Source organism: Humulus lupulus, chromosome 2, assembly GCF_963169125.1.
Source record: "Humulus lupulus chromosome 2, drHumLupu1.1, whole genome shotgun sequence".
Classification (NCBI taxonomy): domain Eukaryota; kingdom Viridiplantae; phylum Streptophyta; class Magnoliopsida; order Rosales; family Cannabaceae; genus Humulus; species Humulus lupulus.
In genome coordinates, this window is record NC_084794.1 from 9713930 (window position 1) to 9730782 (window position 16853).

At 30.8% G+C, this 16853-nt stretch overlaps 1 protein-coding gene and 1 long non-coding RNA gene across 2 annotated transcripts; one reads left to right on the forward strand and one right to left on the reverse strand.

Annotated features, from left to right (window-relative positions):
* Nucleotides 1–7549: 7549 nt before the first annotated feature.
* LOC133815827 (uncharacterized) lies at nucleotides 7550–8402 on the forward strand. The gene is made up of 2 exons (XR_009884848.1): nucleotides 7550–7802; nucleotides 7949–8402. It is a non-coding gene; the product is annotated as an uncharacterized LOC133815827 (long non-coding RNA).
* Nucleotides 8403–11658: 3256 nt separating this feature from the next.
* On the reverse strand, nucleotides 11659–15579 carry LOC133817227 (alkane hydroxylase MAH1-like). Its single transcript, XM_062249683.1, has 2 exons — nucleotides 14920–15579; nucleotides 11659–12867 (listed from the first exon to the last, which is right to left on the reverse strand). The coding sequence occupies exons 1-2, from the start codon at nucleotides 15415–15417 to the stop codon at nucleotides 11854–11856; spliced, it is 1512 nt and encodes a 503-aa protein (XP_062105667.1). The 5' UTR covers nucleotides 15418–15579; the 3' UTR covers nucleotides 11659–11853.
* Between the last annotated feature and the right edge of the window lie 1274 nt (nucleotides 15580–16853).

The following is a 16853-nucleotide window of genomic DNA, read 5'->3' on the forward strand; positions in this document are numbered from 1 at the left end:
CGCTCTGAGGTAGATGACTAATAAGTCTCTCTGAGGTAGACGACTAATAAGTCTCTCTGAATAGTTGACTAATAATTCATTCTCTAAATAGATAATTGATAAGTCTATCTCTGTATAGATGACTAAATAAGTCTATCTCGGTCAGATGACTGATAAGTTTATCTCGGTCAGATGACTGATAAGTCCATCTCGGTCAGATGACTGATAAGTCCATCTCGGTCAGATGACTGATAAGTCCATCTCTGTGAAGATGACTGATAAGTATATCTCTGAGGTCCCATACCCTCCTAGCCATGTGACGTGTAGGTCACCTTAGCCTTTTGGCTTTGGCTCTGAATAACTAGCCTTTAGACTAGACAAGCGCTTTTGGTTTTCATCGAACTTAAGGTCGATCAAGCATTTCATGCTTTTGATGATAATGCTTATGTCGATTAGATCTAATGTTTCAGGCTTGCGTTAAACATGCTAATATCGTTCTTGACTCATAAGACAATACCATACAACCAGTGCTCAGTACTACTGCCGAACTTGACTAATGAGTCACAACTTCACAGTTAATATTGACACCATTGTCGATTCTAACTAATAAGTCAATACCATTCACAGATAGCAAATTTCCAAGCATTTGATATGCATTCCAGATATAAAAATAGAGCACTCAACACACTACATCAAAAACCATGCCTGTCACATACTGGGTGCAGTTTTCTTACCTCTGGTTCGAGCGAGAAATACGTTAAGAACGACCCTTGAGAACGATCAATCCTTTAATCCCTTAGCGATCACCTAGTCAGAACCAAATATGGAATCCAATTAATGAAATCAACAATAAAAGGTTCTTGACCTAAACCTCACTCCCAGGACCCCGAATCGTACTCAAACGGTTAGTAGATTCAATCCCGAACCTTAGGAATTGAAACCCCGAGCCAAAAACCCATAAAAGTGCCCAAAATATGCATCAGGAAAAGCAGGGTAGCGCTACAATGCTGCCCCCCTAGTGCCCCAGCGCTACAACCAGAACTGGTTTGCCCTGGCTAGCATTGTAGCGCCCTCCCTTAGGCGCTATAGCGCTAGAACCAGGCTGAACCAGTCCTGGTTCTTCCTCCTTCGAGTTTTCCAATTCCAACCTTAAAAACATAGTCCCAAACTCCATCCAAACTTCCAAATGAACCCAAATATCTAGCACACAAGTCCTAGACATCATAACCCAAGCAACCTTTACCAAAAACTCCCATTAATTCTCCACTTTCAAATCAAAATCCCAACAGAAACTCAATAAGAAAAACAAAGTAAAACCAGGGTTTTAATGGCTAGAAATTCACCTCAATCTCAGAATCACACCCTCTTCAATGGTAGAACATAACCCTAGATCATCAAGGCTTGGTTCCCTAGCTTGAATCTTCAATTGGGGTTCAAAATTTCAAAGAAAGAATGGGAGAAGAAGATGATCGGGAGAGGAAGAAATGATGCTCTGTTTTCTACAGCCTTATAAGCTTCTAATGGCTGATATATATCCTTTAGGGTCAAAAGACTAAAATACCCTTAGGTCATTTAAAGTCCTCTTAAGGCTACCAAGGGCAAAATCGTCATTTTTCCTATATCTCGTTAATCATAATTAACGCCCTCCAATTCCTGTTATTCTAAATATTCTCAAATGCTAATAAATCATATCCCATTACCCTTTAATTCCCGATAATGAACTAATCCTCAAATTACCCCGAGACTCACCCGAGCCCCGAAATTAACCCCGTTATGACCAGACCGATAACTTGCGTTCAAAGATCGTCTCATGCCGAATGGCTCGAAAAAATCCACATTATAATGTGGTATTATTCATAATTCACCAACATGCATGAAAATATACAAATATGCCCTCAACGGGACAAATTACCAAAATGCCCTTATAATGAAAGTGGACTCATATGCATGCATTTATCATCATATAATAATATAATTCACATAATCATGCATATAATCATTTAATGGCATAATAAATCAATTATGACATTTCCAGCCTCCTAATCAAGGTCTTAAATCTTATTAGGAAATTTAGGTCATTACAATAATCATATTATATGGCTCTTTATTAATATGTAAACATAAATTACAAATATCATTCACATATGATTTCACATTTCTATTGATTCACAAAATCAATATGTTTATACATGTTATATAAACTCATAAAATTTTCATTATAATAATTTCCCATTATCACAAAATAAGACAATTATATAACATGCTAGCATATTACTGTAATGCCCTACTACCCAGGGACCGTTACTCTGTGTATTTTAAACAGTGCTAAAGTCGATAAGCGTGTCATTTGGCCATAATCGTGTAACTAAATGTGATTAACAGTTTAGGGTTAAAAATTTTGGTCAAAGATACAACGTTTCACTAAAACGTTTACTGTATACATTGGGATCCCAAAATACATTTTAAAGGTTAATTACAATAAAAGAGTTACAACCAGCTGACCTAAGCGGCAAAATAGGGTTTAACCCTAGTTCCTCTTTAAACCATCGGTCGTAGTGGTCGAGCAGCCGCATATGTACACATCATCACCTAAGCTCTCCAACTCAAGGATGATCCAGCTTTCTTTTACCTTTACCTACACCACATAGCACCCGTGAGCCGATGCTCAGCAAGAAAACTCAAACATGCTCATAAGCAGACAATAACATGTCACAAAATCATAATAAGCATGCCTAACAGTAATAACCATATTCATGCATGCAGACAAGTACAAATAAAAGTTTATGGAGTCCTGCGCCCTGAGTAGATGACTAATAAGTCTCTCTAGGGACCTGCGTCCTGAATAGATGACTAATAAGTCTCTCTGGAGACCTGCGCCCTGACTAGATGACTAATAAGTTTCTCTGTGGTCCTGTGCCCTAAATAGATGACTAATAAGTCTCGTAGGGTTCCTGAGCCCTAAGCCATGTGACATTCTAGTCACCTGAGCTTTTTAGCCCTGGCTCTGAGTAATTAGCCTTAGGCTAGCCAAGCGCTTTAGTTTTCTTCGACCAATAGGTCGATCAAGCATTTAATGCTCATGTTGATTAGATCTAATCATTTCGGCCTGCGGTCAGAACGCTAATGCCGCTCTTGACTCATAAGTCAATTCCATACGACCAGCGCTCAGCACTATTGTCGATCATGACTGATAAGTCAGAGCTTCCCAAATTGCCGTTTTTTACTAATAAGTCAATGTCATTCACAAGTAAGCAATGCTGCCAGGCATTTACAATGCAACCAATGTCCATATATATAGAGCTCTCAACATGCCTCATCAATAACCATGCATGTCACACATAATATATAATATATAATAATGATATTTTATAATATTTAAATTTAAATTTATATATTTAATAAATATCTATTTCTAATAACTTTTAAAGGTATATTCCATAAAATATGTATAATATTTCCGTTAAAGTTAATAAAAATAACGGTTAAAACCAATAATTTTTATTATCTACACACTTTGTATATAGAAGATGTAAACAAAACTCTATTAATATTCCATTTATTCAAAATTACAAAACGTGAATAAAATAAAAATTGGTTATTCTCATTTCGGAAAGGGAACGAAAAAAAGTGTTATATTGTTTAATGTTATAAAAATAAAAGATTTAAAAAAAAAAAAAAGTTATACGACAATTTATATATATATATATATATATAAAGTATATTTTTATGAAAAAAGTTTCTAAGAAGTTAAGTTCGTAAGTCGACCACAATCTTAATTGGTTTTATGTTGCCCAGTATCAATATTAGTTCATGTACAATTCTATTAAAAGAATTGTGTCTAACAATTAATTTCTAAATTTAATTTGAATATAATTTTTTTTTTCTGAATTCCGTCACATTAATCAGTTACAATAAAAAAAGTTGTAACCGGTTACAATTTTTCTCAGTTTAAGAGTAGTAACTAGTTACAGGCCTGTGTTTTTTTTATTTTTTTGGTTCCAGACTTGTAGCCAATTAGCACTCTCAAACTAAGTAATATTGTAACTGATTAGAGTGTTAACTGGTTATAGAGACAAGATTTTGCATATTTAAAAAAAATCAAATCCAAAATTCAATCTAGAAATAAGAAAAATTCATCGCAGTTACTGTGTAATGTTTGTAACCGGTTATCACTCTTAAAACTATATCAATTTTTTTTAATTGGTCACCATTCTAAAAACTATTACTAGTTGCTTTGTGGTGATTGTAACCAGTTACCATTCTCAAAACTATATCATATCTTTTAATTGGTCACCATTCTAAAAACTGTAACTAGTTACTTTGACATTGATCCTTACTGCTTTCATTCTCTCGTAAAAGCTCTCCAAAATAGCTTCAACATATTATATATATAATATTAGCTTCATCAATTACAATATATTTGAGTACAAATTAATGCATGCAGGGACTTTATAGAACATGAACCAACTTTAGAAGAAGAGAATATCCTTTTAAAATTTAAATCATATTACCAAGAACTTTATTCCAAACATGTTTTACTTTATGTTAGTTTGTGGTAAAGTGGTTTTCTTAATGTACCAAATAAAAATGGATCAATTTGACATTGAACTCATACTTTCATGATGAATAGTACATGTTATTTTGACTAGAACAATTAAAGATTGTGAGAATGGTAGTTATATTTGGAACCAAAATATTCTATTTAAAATTGATCGTTGAGAAAGATGATATTGGATACCAAACCTTATATTTTCTATAATACCTACTATACTCTTTCTTTTATTGTATACATATGTGACAGTCAGAATCCCGTGATCCGTAGGGGGAAAGACTAGGTAAAATACTGTGCAATCCCACATTGCTTGGGGAAGGCCAAGTGTGATGATTCTAAGACTGTGTAGGTATGGGGCTACACAATTGAAGATGACTTAAATTGATTGATGGGTACTACCTATCCCAACAATATGCGTATTCTTTTCAGTAGCTCATCACTTGAGAACTCCAAAGTTAAACGTGTTTGACCTGGAGTAGTCTCATGATGGGTGACCTCTTGTGAAGTTTTCCCAAGAAGCGTGCGAATGAGGACAAAGAACACTAGAAAGACTCGTATTGGTTTGTAGGGTCCGTCGTCATTCCAGGAAGCAATCATAATGACGTGTAGCGTTACAACATATCTTTTGGGACATAGACAAATAAATGTCATATAATAATAATAATAATAATAATAAGATGTCCATCGAGTGTATGTATTTTTCTTATTAAAATGTCTTTTACATCTCTATTAATATTTCTCAGCTGAATTTCTCTACATCTCTCTATTCATATTCACATGCATGATGATATATCTATTATTATGGCAAAAGAAATGTATATGCAATACAATGTATTATTGGTCTTGGATTGATATTGTTATATAATTGGTGAGTAAATGATCAATTCAAAGTCCATTATTGGGTTCAATTTTAAGAAGCTATTGGGTTAGGCTCTGTGTGAACGCAAATAAATAAAGCAAGAAACTAAAGATCTAGAGCCAACTAATGTTACAAGATCATATAATAAGAAATTAACATATAATATGTGCCACCTAACACAATTCATTTCATTGAAGGACATGAGGAGAGACTTGTTTGATTAAATCATTATATTTGTAAAATTTAAAATAAAAAACTGAAAATATGATAAAAAAGAAAAGGATTAAAAACAGTTTGGAAACTAATTTAAACATAAGAAAATTAACTAATAAAGTCAAAAATTACAAAACTACTATTATAAAATAATACAACTTAATAATTATACAAAAAATTATGGCTTATTTTTTAAAGTATACATTTTATATGGGAAGTAAAAAGTCATATATTTAAAGAAAAAATAAAGCCATGAAAACATTAATAAAGTGAAATTCTCATATAAATAGTTAAGTGATAAGAAAGCTATATGTAGTGTAATTTATATTATTTTTCTGTTAATACAAATTACGGTATATTTCAAATATATTTAATAATTACAGTTACATCAGTAAATTTTTCATTTTTTTTTTGAGAAATTTACATTGCTTACTGTTTTATAATTTAATTATAAAAATTACATACAAAATTTTATTTACAAAAATACATTGTCACGCCATCAAAAAATACTGGATTATAAAAGTAATATACATGAATTTGAAACTTTCCTAAAATCCCATTTTCCCCGTTTTTCTATGTTTAAAAAAGTAACGGTTTACATAATATATTTGCATGATGACGTGGCACAATTGAGGCACACGTGGATAGCACATGACTTATTATTGTTAGAGAACTGGTCGACCAACGATCAAGTAGTAAAAGAAAAATTAAGATGCTCGATGGGCGCAAGGAATATGCTGAATAGTAAGGAAGAAGATGTGCTGACATATGCAACAAGATCTGATCGTAGGAACAAAGCTAGAATTCAAATACAATTATGAGTTGGATATTTCTAAGATATGTGATCTTCTTTATATGTAAATATCATTATTTATATTATTATTCAAATATGCTTGTAACAAAACTTGAATATGGCCCATAGGCCCATATGAATATCTTAGAGCCTATAAATAGAATTCATGAAATTCATTGAGAGATATGCAATAATTGGTATTTAGAGAGAATAAGTGTTTTTATACACGACTTTTGTATTACACTTTGAATCTTTGTGGAACTTAGTGAACCCTAATTTTCTTATCGTAGGTTTCAGAGTTTACATCAATAAAATCACTAAGTGGACGTAAGTTATTACTAATCTCTAGGGCCCAACCACAATAAAATATTTGTGTCGTTTTAGTTCTTGCATTCAACCTATTAATTCTTATCATTTTTAGTGACTCTGTGTCGTTGACTAAATCGCTAGTCAACAGTAACATTTTGGTTCCTTAAAATGTTAATAAGTTACAAATTAGTTACTTTTTTCATGAAATTTTTTATTTTTATAGCATATTATTTTATATACATTTTGGTCACCTACAATACTTAAATGTAAAATAAGAATACAAATTTTAGTATATTAAATTTTGACAAAGTTTAAAATTTAGTTATTTTTTGGTCAACACAATATAAAAAAAAAACTAAAAGGTTGATTTTTATTCTGATCATCTTCTTCTACGACGGCCAAAAAATATATGTTTCCCACATATCAAAATGATCACCTTGAAGAGTAGGTCGCGATGGTACCACTTTTAAGCCCATCTGACTAGCGGTGTGGCCATAAATGATTTTTGAAATTAAAGATAAGAGAGAATGTAAGAAATTAATAAAAAAAAAAAAGTATAGTAGAGAGAGAAAGAAGCCACGTACCATGAAAAAAACTAAAAAGAAAACAACAAAAAAGTTCAAAAAAGCAGTATAAAAATAGTGAAAAAAGTAACTAATTGGTAACTTATTAGCATTTTAAGTAATCAAAATGTTACTTTTTTTAAACCCAGAAAAATGAGAAAACTGAGATTTCAGAAAAGTTTCAAATTTAGGTATATTACTTTTAAAATTTGGTATTTTTGATGACATGATAAGATATTTTTGTAAATAAAATTTTGTAGACGATTTTTGTAACTATTTTATATTATAGGTATACAATTGTAAAGATTTTTTTTAATAGAACTATACATTAAAGATCCAGGCCCAGCCCAAGCCTGAATTAAAGACCCAGCCCAATAGTCAAACCCTAACCCTCTCTCTCCCCAACGCTCCCCTAACGGACACAATAGCCTAGCCGACCCTCTTCTCCTCTCTTTCACCCACGACAGCTCTTCGCTCACACCGGCTCTCTAAGGCACGGCAGCTACCTCTTACGCCGGCTCTGTCATATCCCAGGTAATTTATTTTAAATTTATGGAATTTACTACCAGTTATCGTAGCTGAAAGTCTAGATGTGCAGTGTGGTATTATAAGATGAATATGTTTTCATTTGAAATTGATTCACGTTGTTTTGTTGTTTTTTTTTTGTTTTAATTTTGTAGATAAATTTCCAATTACGTCTGAAACCGTGGAACTCTCTGAAAACAGAAAATTAATTGTAGGTGTTGGTCTTCCTGGTTTGGTGTCACCGACTCAAACCGTGCGGTGTAGTTTAACTATCAAACTGCAAGTGTGGTACACCCTAGCTGCCTGTGTAAGAAGAAGGGGAGTGTTATTTTTATATGGGGAAATCTGGGGGAAGGAAGAAAAAGGGTGGTTCGAACCAAGTTTCTGGGGATAACATTTCAACCCCTATTGCTAATGGTGCTGTGGATTTGGATTCTTCCATATTTTTGAAGAGAGCCCATGAGCTTAAAGAGGAAGGGAACAAGAGGTTTCAGAACAAGGATTATGTGAGTGCTCTTGAGCAGTATGATAATGCTCTTAGGCTCACACCGAAAACTCACCCAGATAGGGCAGTCTTTCATAGCAATAGAGCGGCTTGTCTTATGCAAATGAAGCCTGTAGATTACGAAATTGTGATTGCTGAGTGTTCTATGGCACTCCGAACATACACAAATCAAAATCAATACATAAACATTGCAAACGACTATATAATTTATAACTATTAGTCTTAATTTTATTAATTATTCAATTTTTTATTCAAAATATCATAATTTTACTAAAAATTAACAACAAAAACAACAAAGTATTAATATTCATCAACACTAAGAATAAAAAAAAATAAGAACAACAACAACAAAATTCAATTTAAAGAAATAAAACCCACTCTAATAATCAAACTTTATTAACCCAATCTAATAATCTAAGACTCAAATTATTTAACCCAATCTAAAAATTTAACACTCAAATATTATATTTCCATACAAACAGATTTTTATAACTAAAAGTCAAATTATATACCAAAAAAATAAACTATTAAATTAATAAATTTTCATACTAATTTTATTACTCACATTCATCATTAATTAATCCAACACAAACTAATTGCTAATAAATTGATTATTTATCCAAAAAATTACACTAACTAAATCCTAAAGCTATATATGTTTTTCATTAAAATACTACACAATATTATATCCTAAAAATTAGATATCACTAAACTTTTACCTAATTTTTATTTCTAATTATTATTCTTACCTATTATAAATACATAATCAAATATTATATATATATATAATATGACATATAACAATATATTAAAAATATGTAAATATAAGTTTATTTTTTCTATTTTCACAAATTTTTTTTGAAAATATTAAAAAAAATTATACATAAAACCCCAATTTGTATTTATGCCAAAAGTATTAAAAAACAAAAAAAAATTATAAATAAAATTCGTGGATACCTGTAAGAGCTCTTGTGAATAATGTAATACCTTAACAATCTGAAAAAGAAAGAAAAAACCCCATAATCGGAGTAGAGATGGCCAAAATAGAAAAAAATAGATAAAGTTATACACAAAATAAAATGAAATATATACAAATACATACCTTAAAGACTCTATTAATGACTAAATCTTCTTTGGAGGAGAATATTTCTCAAAAAACCACTGTTTGGGGGCAGAAATGCAGACGAGGATCTATTTTTTGTTTCAAAGGAAATGAGGGTTGCTCGGGGAAGACAGTGAATATATGTTAATGTACTACCGAGAACATGTTCTCGGTATAGGGTTCTTGGTATATCAACTAAATGAAAAAAACCGCGTACTCTTGGCGCAGTTCTGAAAATACTTGTACCGAGAACACGTTCTCGGTATTGTGTTCTCGGTAAAACCAACATTTTTTGTAGATGAGTTTGTTTTTATCAAGTGATTTGAGCTTTTTTTATTCATTAAATTCACCAAAGGACATTGTGAGATATATTATAAACTAAAAAAGTTGATACATGTTGTTGACTGTGATTTTAGCCAACGACGTAAGAACGTCAATAACGACAAACCTTCAAGAGAATTTAAATAACACAGACGGTTTTAATCAAGAAAAGTAAATAACACAGGAGATTTTATAGTGGTTCAGCCCCGATTGTCGGTAATAGCCTAATCCACTTAGAGTTGTGATTTATAGATCTGTACTCAAGATCAGATGGACTGAGCCAACTGAGTTTCTTCAGTACAGATTGCAAAAATACAAGAATTCTTTCAAATATCAGCACTTTCTCTCTCTAGAATACTCAGACCCAAATTTTCTCTCTCTAGAAAGAAGAAGCGGAAGCCCTTCTCTAATCTCATAAGCTCTCTATTTATAGGCTTAGGGTCATACATACGGTATCCCCTAGAACCGGGATATTTTATTATATTTATTACATTTAAATTACAAAGAAACATTCAAAATTCAAAATGTAACAAACCCCCCATTTGTGGGAAGAATGAGAGATTCCCACATATCTTGTTGAAGTTGTTTATGGGAATCTTGACTTAGTCACCTCTAGCTAGTTGATCCACCTCCTACTGACCACCCATGCAAGTGCTGGTCGAACATGTGCATGGTGGTAGGACAAACACTTGTTGGTCGGACGTGCATGGTGGTAGGACATGCACTTCTCTCCTCTAACATGGCACTCTCCTCTAGCATGCCATGTTTCTCCTCGAACCAATCTCCTTGGCTTCTCCTCGGACCAAGGTGGTCCGAGGCAATCTCCTTGGCATCTCACCTCGGATAGGTCCGAGGCAACCTCCTTGGCATCTCACCTCGGATAGGTCCGAGGCAACCTCCTTGGCATCTCACCTCGGATAGGTCCGAGGCAATCTCCTTGGCATCTCACCTCGGATAGGTCCGAGGCAACCTCTTTGGCATCTCACCTCGGATAGGTCCGAGGCAATCTCCTTGGCATCTCACCTCGGATAGGTCCGAGGCAATCTCCTTGGACTTCTCCTCGGACCAAGGTCCCTTGGGCTCTCTTCGGACCACATCCTTGGGGTCTCCTAGGACCACTCTCCTTAGCTCTCCTAGGATGCACTCTCCTTAGCTCTCCTAGGATGCATTCTCCTTAGCCTCCTAGGACCAAGGTGCACTTGGCTTGGTTATGACATCTTTCAAGCAGTCCAAATTCTCCGTCAGTCTACCGGGTCACTTTATCACAACTCTGAGGAGTCAATGTATTTATTGACTATTTAATGTGTCTTTTACTGACCATGTACTGCTATTTGTCACCTTTATTGCCACGTCATTGATCTCCAATTTTTGGGTATAACATATGTATATTACTCTACACTATGACTTTTTCTATTATTATTATATTTTATTCCATTATTAATTTCTTTTTTAAAATATTATTGTAATTTATATATATGTTACGTAGCCATGTAAATATATATCTATGTCAATATTATGTTTGGATGTCGTATGTGTAGAGATTATTGATATAAATATTTTATACTATAGAACTGTAATTTATTCTATTATATATATTTATATACTTTTTTTTTTATAAGTGAACAATTTTTTTATTAAAATTATAGACAATGTTTTGCCATAATTTTTTTAATACATTTATGTCATACATTATACTAAATATTTTTTATTTATTTTTATGATATTGTTTATTAATTTAAAATTTATATGATAATTAAAAAATATAATAAAAATAAATACATATTTGAATAATCACGTTTATAACTTTAAAACTAAGAAAACTTAAAAAAAAAATATTGATGTGTTTATCTTTCGATATGTCTCAATATTTTAACTATATAATACTGCAAAATAAATATTTTAACTAAAAAAGAAAACATGATAATATTTGTTACATGCAATTAGAAATACAAATAATAGAACAACTTTTTATTTTAAGGGTTTATCCCAATTAATATACATAAATTTATATTATGTATATTGGCATTAGATATTTGTTTCCAACATACGTACGTACACTAGATGTTGAGTACAACAATTAAAAGCCACATAAACATAAGAACTCAAGCAACTCTGATCTAGATATGTCATTTTCAAGATCTTTTAGAAATCCTCATTTTGAGTCCATATTTCAGGTTAATGATGATGGTTAAATTAGGAGATACTGGATGTCCTTCCACAACCTGAAAATGGTAATTTTTAAGAATAGTGAGGGCCATGACTTTCATCTGAATCAAAGCCATGTCCTTACCCAAACAAGTCCTTGGTCCAATGTGAAAGGCTGGAAACTTGTGAGGCGGTACATAAACAAACTCTCCTTGCTCTGAAAACCATCTCTCTGGCTTGAACTCCAAACAGTCTTTTCCCCAAACCTCTTCCATTCTCCCCGTTGAGTAAACAGACGTCATCACCATTTGCTTTGGCTTTACATGGTGACCACTTGGAAAAACGTCTGCTTTAGTTGGAGTTCTATGGTTGAAAGGCAGTGATGGATAGAGTCGAAATGTTTCATATATTGCTGCTTGTAGATACACCAACTTACTCAATTCTTCACTTTTGAAATTGTAATTTAAATTATTACAATTACCTCCCAATTTCTCTTTCATTTCTTCAAGAATTTTGATCTCTATATCAGGGTGAGTCGCCACAAGCCAAAAGAACCAACACAGTCCAGCGGTCAATGTGTCCCTTGCCGCTGCCAAAAAGCTAAATGCCACGTCTCTGAGAAACTTATCTGAATATGGCTTCTCTTTTTCTTCCATGTAAACTGTTAACATACCAAAATTAGCTTCTTCGTTATTAGTTTCACTATTTGTGTGCCTCATTTGTTCTCGTTTTAGCGAGATGCATTGGAATATGAATTCATCGAATTTTTCTCGTGCTATTCTGAGCTTTCTCTCAGTTCCGACTTGTAACCATCTTTGCAACTTCCAATAGCTTTTTGGTAAAATATGTCGTTGAAACAATGCCTCTTCCATCTCATTAAATGCCTTTTGGTATTCGAGTTTGGGTGATTTAAATGAATAAGAAGCAAGATCCAGCCCAAAAATGAATAGAATTGCATTATCAAATGTGATCATTCGTTGCAATGTTACTTGTAGATCAACCTGTCATATCAATAAAGACCATAAACAACAATTACAATATATTTTTGGGAAGGAAATGATTATTCTACTCATCTTGACAACATTCTGTAAATGACCAATCTAGTATATTACATTATACTATTTGTTTATATATTACTATGTTTTATTTAAGGTAAGAATTTATCGTTTGTAAATAATAATAAATCATGATTAAAAAATATAGATATACAATTATAGTTTTTTCTCATTTAAATATAAGCACATATACATATAAAAAGGGGATAAGTTAAAAATTAGTCAGTTTAATGAGTTCTTAACTAAAATTACCTCATAAATATTTTTAGTTTAGTTCTACCCATTTTTATCATAGACAATTCCAAAAATTCCCTTGACCACATGATACTCTTTTAAAAACAGTATCCACCAATTATAGGGGTATAATAGGTATATTGATTGAAATAGTGAATATTTTACTAAAACTTAAAAATTTTAGATAAAAAAGAAAGAGCTTACTTAAAAGTGGCTATTGAATCTAATTTCCACTATAAAAAGAGATCGGCTGGGTAAGATTACACAATAATCTTAATTAAGTTTCCCATTATTATGATTAAATTATCTTAATTGAGTAGATTATTTTGATTCAGGTATTATTAGTTAAGTGAAAATTTAAAATTAATTTGTTATTATTTATATTTTACAATAAATAAAATAATTAATGAACTATTTTACTATATAAAAATGTAAGGAATAACTCGAAAAAATACCTATTTTTAAATTAATAAACTAAAATTAATCACTAAATATATTTAGTTTAATATTACTTATTTTTATAATTACATTTCCTATAATACCACTTGAAAAGTACATTGTGGAGAATTTGAACTAAAATAGTAACTTGAATAGTAACTAAAATACTGGGTATAAAAAGAAAAAGATTCAAAATATAACTATAAATGAGAGAAGATCACTTAAAATTGGTAGTTTATGTAATTTTTACAAAAGAAAATGTAATAGCTACAAAATCTAATTAAGTGCTACTAGTTTTATTAGATGAAGTATTATTGCTCTCAATTATATGTTAAATATATATATATACTAGGTAAAAGCAACGTAGAATGCACGTTTGTTTAGTTTTAAAATTATAAACATTGTATATAATTTTAATAAAAATTGGTTCACTATCTTTTTAAAAATATATATATTTATAATCGAATGAATTATAGTTCTATATTATATATAAATATTTATATTAATAATTTTACATATATGACATTTAAATATAACGTTGACATAGATATATATTTACATGATTACATGATATATATATAAAATAGAATAATATTTAAAAAAAATTGATAATAGAAATAAAATAAGAATAGAAAAAGTCATAGTGTAGATAGTAGTATATATGCATCAACTATTTTTAGATTCTAATATATCTCGCAATGTCCTTTGGTGAATTGATGAAGAAAAAAAAGTTACAATCACTTGATAAAAACAAACTATCACACAAATTTATAAGATAAAAAAGTAATATGCATGTCTTTATTATTTTTAAATAAATATGATTTAATTATTTAAATTATTATAAAATATCTTTAAAATATCTTATTTTAATTAATTTATTTATTTATTTATTTTTGTTTAAGTTTATGTTTGTTCTAGTTTTTGAATGTAGCAGTGACAACAAATGATTATATATTATATGTTTAATATAATATTAAGTTTGATTAAATTTTATTTAAGTTATAAAATATATGGTTTTATTATTTTTTAAATAATTATGATAGTAAAATATCTCAGAAATATCTTATTTTAATTTGTTTAATTATTTATTTATTTAAGTTTAATTTATGTTTATAATCTACTGTTAAATATAAAAATATTCTGTTAAATATAAGAATATTCCGTTAAAGTTAACTGGAAAAAATTAAAAAACCGTTAAAACCAAAAATTTCTGTTATCTACCAACTTTTTATATAGAATAGATTTATAAATCCAAAGTGATCTTATTATATATAAATGTAATCTATAGCTTATATGCTCCAAAAGAAAAGAAAAAAAAAAGCATACCTCAGTTGTAGTTTCAGTGGCGTGATTAAGAAATGGGATTAAGTCATTGACGACCTTTCGGTGGAGAGTCGTTACAACAAATGAATCAAAATTAAGATGTCTTCGAGTCCAGATTTGAAACATTTTTCTTTGAAGTCTCCATAAATCAGAATCAACATTGAGAATCCCATCTCCGACAACATCAAACACCTCCCTGAATTCTTTTCCTTTGGGATAGTTAGAGAATTTAGTGGTGGTGATGTGTTGAAGATTCAAAGGATCGCATGTGATTATGAAATCCATGCCACTAAACAAAGGGCCTTTGAACTCAAATGTGCCCCCACTTCTCCTCATAAGCTCTGTTGCGAAGTCATGCATGCGTGGGATGTTATACAGCAGCGTCGGCAGCATGCCCAAGATCGGCCAATTCGTAACTATTGCGTTTCTATGTCGCCACCAATGATGAATCACAAGAACTAATAAAGCAAATAGAACCATCCCAACTATCAACATAGCCATATTATTGGAAGCTATCTCTACCTCTATCTGTTTCTCTCTTTATGTATATATGCATGTATAGATATTATACATAGTTGCATATATATATATATATATATTTGTGAGAAAGATGATGATGAGATTATATTTATTAAACTGGGCCCAGATCAATCCAAGAGATACATCATTCATGTATGATATATAATTTATCATCTACCTATATACTATTATTATGACTTTTTTCACTTCTAGTCCCAATAAAATTTGTGAGTGAAAAAATATATTTATACTTGTATCATCACTGAAAAATGCGTATGACAAAAAATTACAACTTTTTATGAGTAAATATGTTTTTAGTTACCATAAAGAAGAGAGACTGTAACTAACAACTTTTGTCATTAAAGTATAACCTATTTTGTAGTGCATACTGCACTTGATAACGTCTATGACACGAGAAATTACACATGTTTGTAATTATTTCTGATATTAATTTATGTTGGGGTGTATCACTACAAGAAAAAAGTAATTTAGCTACTAAAAAATTGGTAGCTAATAACATGTTTTTGGTAGCTAATACATTTTTTACTACCAAAAATTATTAGTAGCTAGTTCGTAGCTAATTCTTCGTCGCTAAAAGTTTTTCACTACCAAAAAATTTGGTAGCAAGTGTTCTTTATTTGCTACTGAATATTTAGTAGCAAAAACTATTGTATTTAGTAGCAGAATGATTAACTTTTGTGTCCACTGATTTCTTTTTGCTACCACAATTTGGTAGCAAATTACTTCACTTTAATAATAGAATGATTATCAATGCTATTTCACTAATAAAACTTGGTAGCAAAATATTTAAAATTGGTAGCTAATAAACTATTATCCACTAAAAAATGGAGAAATGTTCTTATTTGGTAATTTGTATATTTTGTTTAGTTAGGATTTTTGCAACTAATATATTATAATAATTGCTCAATTGATTTTATATAAATATTAAAACACTATGAAGAAACATTATTAAGAATTTAAGATAAATATATTTTGTATATACATACAAATTTTATATACATCGGAAATACAAGCTAAGATTGCTTGATGAATAGTTAAAAAAAATTACAATATGGAGATACAATATGGTGTTTAGTACTGGTTTTGCTCCAAAGACAAGTGTAGAACAATTTTTGGATTAATGTCTTCCAATCTCATCTCTCAAATTGTGAAAATCTGTAAAAGGAAGAAATAAAGAGCAAACTACAAGGAAAATAATCAAAGAAACAAGAGTAAAAGATAAAGAGAAAACGAAACTTTGTTAGTTACTAATTACCTTATGATCGAATATATTTCAGCCTTTACCATCGATGAGGTGAAAGAGAGTGTCTTGTTGGGAGTATGGTCCATCGTATTGGAATTAGAATGGTTTTATGATTCTGTTTGAGCTTTGAGAGAAGATCTTTATATATTCTGTA

What these genes read in the sequence shown, in the direction of transcription:
- LOC133817227 (XM_062249683.1), bottom strand. Translation starts at nt 15,417, where the DNA reads ATGGCTATGTTGATAGTTGGGATGGTTCTATTTGCTTTATTAGTTCTT. An exon ending in CCACTGAAACTACAACTGAG is followed by an intron (nt 12,868 to 14,919) that starts GTATGCTTTTTT and finishes TTGATATGACAG; the next exon opens with GTTGATCTACAAGTAACATT.